This window comes from Nicotiana attenuata, unplaced genomic scaffold (assembly GCF_001879085.1).
Source record: "Nicotiana attenuata strain UT unplaced genomic scaffold, NIATTr2, whole genome shotgun sequence".
In the NCBI taxonomy this organism is placed as follows: Eukaryota; Viridiplantae; Streptophyta; class Magnoliopsida; order Solanales; family Solanaceae; genus Nicotiana; species Nicotiana attenuata.
In genome coordinates this window covers 254,437-269,213 of record NW_017670614.1, presented here as the reverse complement: position 1 = coordinate 269,213, position 14,777 = coordinate 254,437, and the positions used below count along the sequence as shown (strand labels likewise).

Sequence of the window (14,777 nt, the reverse complement as noted above, 5' to 3'; positions counted from 1 at the left end):
AAGGGACGAAAGGAATACTTTTAAAAAAAAATTGTTGACCCTCACTTTCCTCGTGCTTTTTGTGTATCGAAGTTTGCGCTCTAAAGTCTGAATGGATTAGTCTTTTGTATACCATTGTCACTTAGCAAGGCTTTTAGCTTTCGTTTAGAAGGAAAACTTTTAGCTTTCACTTAGAAGGAAAGCTTTGCCATAATAACAGGTAAAGTTGCTGCCATGAAAATAGCATTTTGCAGAAATACAGGGTGAGATTGCATACAACAGACCCTTATGGTTAGGCTCTTCCCGAATTCCACGCATAGCGGGAGGTTAGTGCACCGAGCTGTCCTTATAACTTTCATTTAGAAAAAGAGATTACTTTCAATTATTTGGTAGACATATTAATGAAGAAAATAAAAAATTAAGATAAAAAAAACATGTATACGCATATACATTTAGTGGGCGTTTGGACATAAGAATTGTAAAATTTTAAAATAAGGTGAAAAAAATTTTCAAGTGAAAATGGTATTTGAAATTTAGAGTTGTGTTTGGACATGAATATAATTTTGGTTTGTTTTTGAAGTTTTGTGAGTGATTTGAGTGAAAATTTTAAAAAACAGCTTTTTGGAGTTTTTCAGATTTTCGAAAATTTCCAAATTACATCTTCAATTGAAAATTGGAAATTTTATGAACAAACGCTGATTTCGGAAAGAAGTGATTTTTTTTTTTGAAAAAAGGGACAAATTTCTTGGTTAACAACACATGACATTATTAGAAGATCCATTCAAATTTCCCCACTATTGTTGCTGAAATTTCTATGGTGAATAATTGTTGCTTCTTAGCACAAGTAAACCAAGCAGGCAATCAACTCAAAAAAGAGGCCTAACAAATTGTATTTCAATCTTGAAATAAATAAATATCTCATGTAATATTCTAATATAATTGAAGAATATCGGTTAGAAAATAAATTCAAAAAGTTGTAATAGAAAATTAAAATGGTTCATGTCTAATTAGGATATATAACCAAATTATATAGGAATAAGTTTTACTGTTTCGTACTATTACAAGTTTCCAAACAAGTTGTAGTAACTTTTTTTTTTTAAACTCCTAGGTCAAGACTCAAAAGAGATGTTTTTAATTTTGCTTTAGGAAAAAGAGAAGGGAATATATTTTCCTATGATTTTTTAAGTTGTCAAGTGATGAAATTAGAAGAAGATAAAAGCATTTATAGGATTCTAGATTGTGGTTTGAGTTCTCACAATTGAAGAACAAGACAACTATTGTTGCATATAGGATAAGGGTTTGACGTGTTACTAATTATAAGCCATATATTTTTGTTGAAATTTGACTAAATAAAGTGGCAGCCTAGAATAGACATCGTGGAAAATGGTTTTAACATTTTTAAACATTTAAAAAAAAAAATTGCCCATTGCATTTGAGTCGGATTTTTTGGGTTCTTTTGTTTTTCCTAATTTATTTAATGATAGGTTTGTCATTTTATTGCTATTTTTTTTTGTTCATAAGCAGCTGGTTCGATTAATTAGAATTTACATTCATAGGCTCATTATAGGATAAAAACACTCTTTACCAAAAAAATCTACATATTCTTTAAAATCAAAATATCTAATTAAGAAAGAAAGAATCTCAATCATCTCATCACATAGACATATCCTTAATGGCGGAAATTCCCTATCATATCTTTTTTTCGACAAAAATAAAATATCCCTATAAGAAAATGTTTCTTTACCAAAATGTTTTGATACTTTCTTTTTTCTATGAGGAGTAAACCCCCAACCGACCAACTCTTTTAGCTAGCATTTCATTTTCTTTTTTCTATTTTTTGTGCCAGGGTCTACCGACAATCGAAAAAAGCCTCTTTATCTTTACAAAATAAGGATAAGGTTTGCCTACACATTACTTTTTTCAGACCCTACTTGTGATATTATAGCGAATTCATTGTTGTTTCTGGCAAAATACTAAGAGCCCGTTTGGAAATAATTTTTTTTTCCTTTTTTTCCAAAAAAAATTCACTTTTTTTGCAATCGGCGTTTGTTCATAAAATTTTCAATTTTCACTTGAAAATGCATTTTGGAAATTTTTGAAAATTTTAAAAACTCCAAAAAGTTATTTTTCAAAATTTTCACTCAAATCAGTCACAAAACTTCAAAAACAACCCAAACTGAAATTTATGTCCAAACACAACTCTAAATTTCAAATATCATTTTCACTTGAATTTTTTTTTTTACCATTTTTTGAAATTTTACAATTCTTATGTCCAAACGCCAACTAAATTGACCATCAGCCGAAACTTATTACATTCGCTAATTAAAAAATATATATAAACATATACAAAAAAAAAAACATTTTATGCATTTCTCTTTTTTAAATGAAAGAATAAAACTATTTCCTTTTCCCTTTGGAACTTCCTTCTCTTTCGGAACAACCTACCAATCATGTCAGCTCTCAAAAATTTTGCTATCCACACCCTCTCTTCTCCCTCAAAATCCAGAAATACTCAATTTTTCTCCATCAACTTTTCTCCACACATCACCCGACAAAATTCACTACAAAACCCAACTCTTTTTGCAAAAACTGGTCTTGTTCGTCCAATAAATGCTGTCACAGAAGATAGGGAAGTAGACAGTACAGAAGAGATCAGCCAAGAAAATGAAAAGAAAGATTCAAATGACAGTGAATTTGTGGAAACCAAGAATAGTTTGTCCATTTTGTGGGACAAAGATAGGTTTCTTAATGCTGCAATTGTACTTGGTGCTGGTACATTTGCCATCACAAAGTTACTAACAATAGATCATGACTATTGGCATGTAAGTTTTTTCTTTATTCTCTTTTATGCTATGTTTCCTATCAGGAAAGAAAAAAGGTTCTTTTATTCATTTGTCCCTTGTGATCATAAACGAAACATTAAGATTAATTGGATTTTCACAGGGCTAAATGATGACAAAAATGAATGAACTAAGTTGGATAGTCTTATATTGAAGATATATGTAATTAAATAAAAATATAAGTATACCCCAGTTTTATGGTTTTTCATTATGTGCGTACACACTACCCTCACAAGGTAGGCGGAAGGTCTGCGTACACACTACCCTCCCCAGACCACACGGTGTGGGATAAATAGTGGGTATGTTGTTGTTGTTGTTGGTGTTGTCGCATATGGCCTTTTTTTCGTAGGTGCTCATTTTATCCGGGCATTTAGTTTAATGTTTCTATTCAATGGACGTGGTTATTGGCAAGAACTTATTGAATCTATCGTTTGGGCTCATCTCTAGGAATTCCTTTCAACCAAGAGGCAGGGAATTTGGATATATTATCGAAATGGTTAGCTCCTTCTATAAATCTTTTGCATCAAAAGTCTGGAGCGAGATCGATTTTTGGTTCGAGGTTCAAGAAGAAGGAGAGGAACCACCGCCCAATGGTGCTTTTACGAAAGTATGGTCACCGGTGGCTAATACCTTCTCGAGACAATGGAACCTAAAATCCACTTTCCATCGCTCTTTCTTGGTTGGCATAATATAGAAAGAGAGTGCCAAGAAACAACACATACCTATCACTTTTGGAAGGTTTGGAATCCTTACTCAACATAGGGTCCAAAAACCCGACATACCCTTTTTTAGAGCGTATAATGGGAAAAGAGTTCTAACAGTTTAAGCTTTTAGATGAGATAATTACAAAATTCAACATGGTATAAGATCCACGTTGAGATCCAAGTCGCACTTCCATCTATTATCAAAAATAATTTTCACGCGCTTATACCAAGAAAAGAACCAGGCCCCCACGTGGAAGACACGTTGAACATATAATTGAGTAAATAAAAGTTAGCTCTCTTTAGATAAGATGATCACACATTTCAGCATCATATAATTGCAACTTACTTTTTTTTTTTTTCACTTTGTATGGTTTTAATTTTCTTGATTGTGTACTCAGGGATGGACCTTTTATGAGATATTAAGATATGCGCCGGAGCACAACTGGATTGCATATGAGGAAGCACTGAAAACAAATCCTGTTTTAGCTAAAATGGCTATTAGTGGTATTGTCTATGCTCTAGGAGATTGGATAGCTCAAGTAAGTATTGTTTGTTCTTAAATTTGTTTTCCACTATTTTTTGAGCTGTTTATGGATCTAATTTTTTGTTGTTTATGGATCTTAGTGTTATGAAGGGAAACCTCTTCTTGAATTCGATCGAACTCGCATGTTTAGGTCTGGTCTTGTTGGATTTTCACTTCATGGATCACTTTCCCATTATTATTACCAATTTTGCGAGGTGATGCTTGTGGCTTTTATTTTGATTGATCAAACATACTCTCACATATTTGCTAAAAGCTAAATAGTTTCAACTGTAACAGGCTCTTTTTCCGTCCAACGACTGGTGGGTGGTTCCTGCTAAAGTTGCTTTTGACCAAACCATATGGGCAGCAGTTTGGAATAGTATCTATTATGTGGTTCTTGGTTTCTTGCGTCTTGAATCTGCAGCCAATATTTTTGGCGAGCTCAAAACCACGTTTTGGCCCATGTTAACGGTAAGGAATTCTTCTAATGATCTGTTAAAGTGCTTACGCCGAGTACCTTATGTTTTTCCTGGAATTCAATATAGCTATAACACGAACAACAGCGTATTAGCTCAAGATTTTCAATTTGTTTATGCCGATTCAGCAGAATTTAGTCCAAGCTGTCTGTTTGATTTGTGTTTTTTTAACGATATATCCTTTTAGTATTGCCATATGGTTCTGGAAATTTTGAGAATGATGATACTTATCAGTTCATCTTGAGATCTAAGATGGACTATCGGCTGCTTGTTAGCTAGCAATATGTCCGGAATGGTAGAATTTTCACTTTGGCCTATCCGTCTATAGGATTCTACCTGTTGAATGAGGATAGCTGTTTCTTTGGAACTCAAGGAGTTGAACTCTTTGGAATAGTTACTATGTATATAAAATGTTTATATATGTCCTTACAATTTTGCATCGGTAAATGAAGCCTGCAACCAAACCGATGGCATTTCTGTTGATCAACCCTTATGAATCTTTGTCATCTCCTTAATGCAGATATTGTTTGAGTGGCGTAAGTCTGGCTGTTGAAGTTAGATACTTCTATTTCTATTAGAATTTTGATATCATGATCGCATAAAGAACTTAATGACTTTTCTTATAAATATATCAGTGAAAGCCATGTAAATGTGAAGTTTCGGACTGATAAAATTATGAAGAAGCTATTTGTATCATTTCAGCTGAACAATAAGATTATGAAGGTGCTATGTGTATCATTTAAGCTGATCTTAAGCTTGAATTACAGAATGTTTTGTGAATTATTCTTCTCTTAGATCATTGCGCTAGTTGCAATGCATTTTATACAGAATAAAGGGCAGCCTGATGCAAAAAGCATACTGCATTCACATAGGATCCGGGGAAGGGCCGCACTGCTAGAGGTGTGATAACCTAATGCAAGTATTAATGGCTACTTCCACGGCTCGAACCCATGACCTATACTTCAGACAGAGATAACTTTTACCGTTGCTCCAAGGCATTTTACACAGAGTATATGCTAATATTCCTAGGAACTGTACATCACTTCAGCTATGTGATACTCCTAGATGTCTATGCCTGTCTTTTTTTATTTGTTAATGAACTCTGCTTGGTTTGGCTTATTTATTTATGTGCGGATAATAGATTATAAGAAACTGAGATTATGCACACAAGCTGATTTGGAGACCGCCGTCATAAAATAAAAAATAAGACTTACAGAGATATTTATATTTTTTTTTACTCTAAAAAATAAGTTGGCATCTGGATGTCTTGGAGAAATACTAAATCAGTTCTTAATTCTTTCAGGCAGGTTGGAAGCTTTGGCCGTTTGCTCACCTAATAACTTATGGTGTTATTCCTCTTGAGCAAAGACTCCTTTGGGTGGACTGCATCGAACTGGTTTGGGTTACTATTCTCTCAACGTAAGTTTCTGATTCAATTTTACAATTGCTTTCGTACAGCTAGGGACAACAGGAGTACATGTAAATTGCTTGTATTCTCATCGTTAACAAATTTAAGGAACAAAGACATTTTGTAGTCATGCGATAGATGTCACTTGTTAACTTTTTCACTGTCATCTACGGATTAAGATAGGCGTCTCATTAAACTACGGTTATTTTGTGTCTTCTTTGCCTTGTGAATAAACAACCCTACTAAGGTTCTTATCAAGAGATAGAAATATGTTGAGGCTGGTTCTTGTGCTGCACCGGATCTTTCTGAAGTAGCGGAACCTCTCTAAAATAGTGTATTAACAAAATTGTGTATCATAACTTTGTCTGTCTGCCCTACCCACCTCCTGGCTATCTGTGGATGCTTATATTTTGTTCCTGAGACTGCAGGGCAGTTGAGGCAATGGTGATATCATTGAAAGAAAGAGAAAGGGAGTTTACGACAGAAAAGTGGGCAGAAATTAGTGGGAACATTGTAGCACAATCTGCAAATGAATGGGTTATATAGGTTAAAGGCTGAAACCTAAGTTGGAGCTCAGCTTTTTCTCTGCTCTAAAGACGGAGTTTAAACCGGAGAAGTAAAGAGATAGGAGAGAAGTTAGGACATCCAGGAGAAGATCAACATTATGGTACATGAGCTATCCGATATGGAAGAATGAGAGAAAAAACACGAATCTGAGAAATGAGAAGTTCATGATTCTTCCTCCTCCTTTGTATCTGACTTTTGCTTTGTCATTGTCAGTGGCGAAGCCAGGAATTTCTTCAAGGGTGTTCAAACTTGAACTAAGTGGAAAAAAACTCCCGACAAAGGGTGTTCAATATATATTTTATACCTCTAAAACCTAATATTTTACCTATATATACGGTGTAATTTTTCGGCGAAGGATGGTCAATTGACCGCCCTTAAGGGAAGGTAGCTTCGCCCATGGTCATTGTGCATGGTGTATCAGTTATCCCATGTCACTCATTTCCTATATGAAAAATCGTCGGAGATTGTGTTGACGGGAGACCAGTCTTTTTCTCGCCTTTGCATTTATTTTATCTGTGCTAATGCCTAACATTTAGATTTTGGTTGAGCAACCTTCTGAATACTATAGATATAGTTAAGTGACTTTTCTGTTACGAACAAAAGAAACACGACTTTACTGGGTAATTTCGGATAGTTGAGTAACCATTTGAGTGATGGATTCCTTCAGATTCTGCCATTGTTGAGACTTTGCTATGCAAAGTGTCTCTCTATATGTCATGTATTTACACTAGAACATCATAAAAAAGGATAGGAGTGGTATCTTTCTGACGCTTGAAAATTTATTTTTGCAGTTATTCAAATGAGAAATCAGAGGCACGGGTATTGTCTGAAGAACTATCGGAAGATAAATCTGATTCATCATCGAGCAAATTGCCCGAGGTATTAGTCTAGACTAAACTGCCTCTTCAATCTCTGTGTTTCCTCACTTTTAATTAAATCACTAAACCTTATTCTTGTGTTTGCATTGCAGGATTAATCAATCGAACAACATCAGAGATTTTATGAGTTCTTTGATCAAGTTATATTTAAACCTGAGAAACGAAGTCATAGGCACGTCGGTTACCGATTACTCCAAGAGCACTCATCCATAAACCGGTTACTGGCCAGCATGTGTAAAAGCTATCTAGGAAATTAAAAGTGTCCCATATGGCCAACAATGTTTTTCTTCTGCTATATTTAGTTATTATTACTTGCTCTCCTTGCCCCTACCCCTTGTTGAATGTGGGGAAGATATAGAAAAGGCAAAAATTAGAAGGAAAAAATTGAAGTGTGTGGAGGTGGTTTATAGATAATGTTTAAATGAAACACAATTCTATTGTACAGAATACAGGGTCACTTTCTATTTATATAATGTTTCCTTATCACTAAGTCAGTTTGTTTGGATGGTTGTTACATCTCGTTTCATAATGTATCGTTTTGTATATTGTATTGTATCGTTTGATAAATACAATGTTTGCATAGATTGTATCGTTTGCCGGCGTATCACAATATCAAGCACCAACAATAAGAAGAATAAACTTGCAATATTATAAAGAAAAAAATATGATACGAGGTAGAGTTATTATATAAAAAAGATAGGGTAAAGGATAAAATAAGATTATTTAATAATAATAAAGCGCGAGATGAGAGAAAAAGACAAGGTCACGATGCGACCATACCAAATCGGTCGTTACATAAAATGACACATTTCGTCGTTACGTAATGACAAATTTAACGATACGATACAATTAAATTTAAGTAACAATCAAAATAAATATCGTATTTAAAGTAATAATACGATACACTAGAATAGGTAACAACCATCCAAACAAGCTGGAAAAAGATTAAATACCCTACAATCTTAGAATTATTCCTCTAATTATATTAATATTTTGTTTACATAATTACATCCCTTTATTGTTTCATTTTCAGTTATAGCAGATTTCTCTTTAACCTATGTACATTAAAATAAATTCTTCATTTCTAAATGTTAATTTCATGCTACATACTGTGATGATAAGAGAATACAATTTAAACTGTAATGTCACAAATTTATCCTCTTTATTTTTTTTTTTTTAACGAATTTATCCTTTGGTTACTATTATTCTGGAACCTTTCCTATTTCTATTTTTACAGTAAAAAAGGTAATTTCTTTATATTAAGAAAATAAAAAATAAAGGCATCCCCACTTGAGATTAATGATGTGACTTTATTAAGCGCAAGCTGAGATAATAAAAATACAATATTTACTTGTAAGGTGTTGAATATATTTTTACTTATTCAAGCATTTGGTTTAGATGGATCTTGTTTCGTAACTTATAGAATATTAACTAAGAAAAAGTTTTGGAAGTTTGGAGCTGAAATTGGGCTGGTCTACGAAGCTATTTTCCTATGGGAAAAATAACACTGTATAGCCGCTCTCAAAATAATAGCCGAAAAATGTATTTTTTTTAATATATATATATACATTTCTGTATATTATATACAAAAAGCATACAAATTTATACACTTATGCGGATATAAATAATTTCGGTCGCGGGCTAAAGGTGACCTTTGCCCTTTCATATCTGTGCCAAAATATTGTGTGTGGATATTTCTTTGACAAATTTTGGCTGTTGTTCTTGTGAGGAACTTTCTGGCTTGGCATAATGCCGGGATGGTTAATTGACATAAACTTGTTAAGGATCAAATATATGTATGTGTATTTAGTTCCTATTTTTGTTGGGAATGTTTCCAAGCTATTCAATCTAATATCTATGTTGAACTCTCAGGTCCAAATAACGAAATTTATAATTTTTCTTTGATAACAAATTTGATTGAGAAAAAACGAGGAGAACGCGTATAAAAGAAGAATATGTCAAAGAAACCATAATCTGATGTAGCTTATGAATTTAGTATCCTGTCCTAAAAATTTTGGAGTGCAAGTTCAAAGGTTGGAGTGCAAGTTCAGTGGTGCGACTCCGGTGGTGGACGAAGACGCGAGGCTAGATTCACAAGTCATCCCTAAGAGAGAGAGTTTCAAGTATCTTGGTTCCGTTATTCAAGGGAATTAAGAGATTGACGAGGATGTCACACATCGCATTGGGGTGAGATGGATGAAATGAAGGCTCGCTTCCAGTGTCTTGTGTGATAAGAATGTGCCACCAAGACTTAAAGGAAGTTCTATAGAGCGGTGGTAAGACCGACTATGTTGTATGGGATGGAGTGCTGGCCAGTCAAGAACTCTCATGTCCAGAAGGTGGCTGAGATGAGGATGCTGAGATGGATGTGTGGGCATACCAGACTACACGAGATTAGAAATGAAGTTATCCGGGACAAGGTGGGTGTGGCTTATGTGGAGAACAAGATGCGAGAGGTAAGACTAAGATGGTTCGGACATGTGAAGAGGAGGTACAGATGCACCAGTCAAATGGTGTGAGAGGTTGGTCTTGGAGGGTCAACGGAAGGGTAGAGGCAGGCCGAAGAGGTATTGGGGAAAGGTGATTAGGAAGGATATGGCGTTGCTCCAGCTTACTGAGGACATGACCATGGATGGGAAGGGGTGGAGGTTGAGAATTAGGTAGAGGTTTAGGTAGTCGAGCTTTGTTTTTGTTTTGTTACAGTAGCTTTACTACTCCACTTAATATCTCTATGTATTTTTGCCTTTTTGGACTTCTGTTATTACGTATGGTTGCCTTTGCTCCGGTTTTAACTGTACTAGCTAGTGAAAGTTGTGTGTTTTTGCCTATTTTTCCGATTGGTTTGCTTGTCATTGGCCCTTCCCTTTATCTTTCTTAAGCCGAGGGTCTACCGGAAACAACCTCTCTGCCTTTTAAAGGTAGGGGTAAGGTCTGCGTACACACTACCCTCCCTAGACCCCACTTGTGAGAATACATTGGGTTTGTTGTTGTTGTTATCCTAAAAATCTTGTAAAAGTTGTTCTACCAAGAAAATTTAGCAAGTTACCCATTGTTGCTAAAGCACTGTGCACAGTGATTATACTTGCATCATTTGCCTTGTTGGTAGCAGTCATGCTGAATGCCTTATCACAGTTTATTGCTTTTATGACATCCTTGCTGTGAATAATCTGATACATTTGAGAACACTAACTTGTTAGGTTGAGTGAGCAGTTCTATTGAGAACCTAATGCAGCTAACCTTAACCAAGCTTTCTAAAACACTTACTTTTTACAGAGTAATCATCTCTCCATATGGCATTTAGTTGCTTATTTAGATACCGGGGCGGAGGAAGAGTAGAAGTTACTGGTTCGGCTGAACCCAATAGCTATGGTTCAAACCATGTATTTGACTTAAGAAATTCATTAAATATGTACAAATTACTATTATAAGACTAAGGAGCTGATAATTTCCAAAAGTGAGTCAGGGTTATGCACAGGGGTAAGATTAACCAAGCTAAAACGATTAACCAAACATTTGGCTTTGATGATGCTTCATGATGGTTGTTTGATACAATGTGCAAATACCTTGTCTTAACTTTATTATCTGGGTTCGATGAAGAATATGGATTTATGCAAAAAGCTACTAATTTCCTTCAAATCCGATAGTATAGTCAGAAAAGAAATAAGAAAAAAAAAAGAACAAAGTAATTCCTATCTTCTTGAGGATCATTTCCAAACACATCAACAATCATATGTCGCTGTTGTCCATGTTCGATTGTCATCATCATAGATTGCTTATGACAATTATCATCAATCTACATTATTGCACCCAACATATTATCCATCAATCACTGCTCTCTCTCTCTCTGCTCCCTCGTTTCGTTCTCTCTCTTCATCTGAACTTATCATCTTTTGCACTACCACTGTCTTATCCACAAGCAACATTGCTTTACTGCCTTGTCCTCCTCCCACCTGTAATTCTGCATCTTCTTCTTCATTGCTGCTGATGTAGTCTTCATCATCATTATCATCACCTTTTGATATAAGTAATCTTCTCCATTATCCAAAACGATCATCACCACCTTCTCCTAGATCGCTGTTGATAACTAGAGAATCTGACGCATTTTACACTCCTTCATGCTCAAGTTTTGATTAGAAATGTGTATAAAATAGTCCCAAAGGCTCACAAGTTGTGCTTGATTGCATGTTTGATCAACAAGGTGACAAGGTGTCAAAGATCAGCTCAAAAAGGAGTGAAACTTGCACAAGTACCAAGACAAGACAAAGCTCAGGCAAAACAGGGCTAATGCGGCCGCACACCATTCTGTGCGGTCCGCACAAGTGAGGTTCAGAGAGGCTGCTATTCAGGCACAAAGGCAATGCGGCCGCACGAGGTTTTGTGCGGTCCGCACTGGGATCAATGCGGCCACACTCGATTTAGTGCGGTCCGCAGAAAGAAAGTTCAGAGAGTTGCCGATTTCAAGTTTGAAGCCCAATGCGGTCCGCGCTCCATTTCATGCGGACTGCACTAGAAGCCACCGCGGCCGCACTAGATTTTGTGCGGTCCGATTGCCCAAGTTCAGAGAGCTGGAAATTCAAGTCAAGAGCCTTAGTGCGGCCGCACGTGATTTGTGCGGTCCGCACTAGCCTCCGCAGGGGTATTTTTGTCCGAGATTTTTATCCTAGTATAAATAGATTCTTTTCCCATTTTTAGGTTATCAGATAGTTTTGTACGTAGAGCTGCGCTCGTGACTTGGGTTATTTTGCTATTTTGAGTAATTTTAGCTTAATTTCACCATTGAATCTTCAAGTTCTTTTTAGTAATTAATTATTTTGAGTCTATCTTCATCTATTTCTCTATTTTTCTCTCTAATTATGAGTAGCTAGACCCATCAGCTAGGGTTGTGGCTCAACCCCAGTGTGGGCAATTGATGGGTCTTGTATTTTAGGACTTGATTGACTATGGGTGTTTGATATTTGGGCTAATTTCATGTTTAATTGCTAAATTAGTGGTTGCAAACACTAGTTTGTGTTTAGTTGACTTTTGCTCTTCTTGAGAAAGAGGGCCTAAGTCTCTAGAATTAGTCCAACAAGGAATTGAGGCGTACTCAGAAGAAGTCGCAGGTTCCCAATGGAGAATTTTCATTAATAGCAGGCACGCGTGGCAAGCGTGACAGCTGGCGTAATAAGCGAGATGTTGGAAATTTGACAAGGGAATAACACGGTATAGCCAGTTTTCGGACTGATCATTCAAAAATAGCCAGCGTTTACCAAGTCAATGAAAATAGCCACTATTTTGCTGCAGCAGAGACCGGTCCAGCATAATATACTGGAGTTCGGTGCACCTGTGTATGAACTCCAGCATATTATGCTGGACCGGTATACTTTGCTGACTCCAGTATAATATACTGGAGACTGAAGCACCGGTGCTCCAAACTCCAGTATATTATGCTGGACCGGTATAGTTGCTGGAACTCCAATATATTATGCTGGAGTTCCAGTGTAATTATGCTGGAACTCCATCATATTATGCTGGAGTTCCAACATACTTATCTTAGAACTCCAGTATAATATGCTGGAGTTCAAGTATAGTTATGCTGGAACTCCAGCATAATATACTAACATATTTTTCCGGGTTTTGCTGAACCTTCTCATGAGAATTGAAAGGAGCAGATTAGCAAGACCTAAGCCACAAAACAAAATTCCATCTCCACATAAGAGGAATCAACGGGAAATAGAGGGTTTGAAGAATTTTGAGGTTAATTATGGGGATGAACCGGGGAGCAGAGATCGAGGAAGGCAGGCCATTACAAATAGAAAATGAAGATTAAAATTTTATGGTGGAATGTCAGAAGGTTGAACGAGGCAGAAAAAAGGAGGCTAGTGAAGTCACTGATAAAAAAGTGGAATACTGATATTGTTTGTTTGAGCGAGACAAAACTAAAGCAGTGTAATTGTTCCTTGATGAGGCAGTCTGGGGGAAGTAGATGGACAGACTGGTTAGAGCTTAAAGCAACAGGGAATAGTGGTGGAATCTTACTTATATGGGATAAAAGGAGATGGAGTTGTAATGAAAAGTTGGTGGGGGAGTATTCAGCAAGTGTTTTTTTGGAAGATAAAAATTCTGATTTTAAATTTTCTTTCTCTGGGGTATATGGGCCTTGTGATAGAAAGAGGAGTAAAGAATTATGGAAAGAACTTGGGGCCGCTGCACGTTTAGAAGATTGGCCTTGGGTAGTTGGAGGCGATTTTAATATCACAAGGTTTGAGGATGAAAGAACTGGAAGGGCAAAATATACTAGGGCTATGAGAGATTTCTCAAGGTTCATTGATGATATGGGGCTAATTGATCTTCCTTTACATGGTGGGCAGTACATGGTTCAGAGACAATAATGAACATTCAGCCTCAAGAATAGATAGATTTTTAATTTCAAGTCAATGAAATAATTCCTTCAAAGCTATCAAACAAAGCGTGCTACCTAGGGTGGAGTCAGACAATTGTCCAATACTATTGGAGTGTGGGGAATGGGAGAGAAGTAAAGGGTATTTCAAGTTTGAAAATATGTGGTTTGAACATGTTAATTTTATAAGCATAGTGGAGAAATAGTGGAATTCGTATGATTTTCAAGGAAGACCAGATGTGGTTCTAGCAAAAAAGCTTAGAAAGTTGAAAGAAGATTTAAAGAAGTGGAACAAAGACACTTTTGGGCACCTGGGAACAAGAAAAGACCAGATCTTGCATCAATTGGAGATAGAGCAGCAAAATGATAATCATGATAGTAACACTGAGGAAGAAGAATCTGTTAGAAATGCATTAACAAACGAGTTGCATCACATAGCTAAGGTAGAAGAGATACATTGGAGGCAAAAATCCAGATTTTTATGGATTAAGCAAGGGGATAAGAACACCAAATTTTTTCACAAAATAGCAAATTCAAATAGGAGATATAATTGGATTGATAAGCTAGAAATAGATGGGGACTTAACAGATGACAAATTTGATTAGAAACCACATACTTGAGTTGTATAAAGATCTTTTTTCAGAAAAAGAGAGCTGGAGACCTTCATGGAATTGTTCAGAACTTGCTAGCATCAGTGACCAAGAGAAAGAGTGGTTGGAGAGACCTTTAGATGAAATAGAGGTAACAAGAGTAGTTAAAATGGTAGAAGGGGATAAGGCTCCTCGTCCAGATGGCTTTAATATGTGTTTCTTCAAAAAATGTTGGCATATTGTGAAAGAATATGTTCTGAAGACATTTGAGGTGTTTCACAGAGAAGGAGAATTTGTTAGAAGTTTTAACTCAACCTTCATTGCTTTGAGTCCAAAGAAGAAAGGGGCTGCCAACATCAAGGAATTCAGACCTATTAGTTTGCTTGGGAGTATATACAAGTTGATAGCTAAAGTCCTTACTGAGAGAATGAAG

The 14,777-nt window shown here is 36.0% G+C and overlaps 2 protein-coding genes across 2 annotated transcripts; both read left to right on the top strand.

Moving 5' to 3' along the window:
• The first annotated feature begins 2,365 nt into the window (after nucleotides 1-2,365).
• Nucleotides 2,366-7,865, top strand: LOC109241539 (protein SYM1-like). Its single transcript, XM_019408283.1, has 7 exons — nucleotides 2,366-2,801; nucleotides 3,922-4,062; nucleotides 4,148-4,261; nucleotides 4,344-4,517; nucleotides 5,826-5,941; nucleotides 7,289-7,376; nucleotides 7,468-7,865. The coding sequence occupies exons 1-7, from the start codon at nucleotides 2,430-2,432 to the stop codon at nucleotides 7,471-7,473; spliced, it is 1,011 nt and encodes a 336-aa protein (XP_019263828.1). The 5' UTR covers nucleotides 2,366-2,429; the 3' UTR covers nucleotides 7,474-7,865.
• Nucleotides 7,866-13,173: 5,308 nt separating this feature from the next.
• Nucleotides 13,174-14,484, top strand: LOC109241530. The gene is made up of 3 exons (XM_019408269.1): nucleotides 13,174-13,731; nucleotides 13,961-14,197; nucleotides 14,398-14,484. The coding sequence occupies exons 1-3, from the start codon at nucleotides 13,174-13,176 to the stop codon at nucleotides 14,482-14,484; spliced, it is 882 nt and encodes a 293-aa protein (XP_019263814.1).
• Nucleotides 14,485-14,777: the final 293 nt, after the last annotated feature.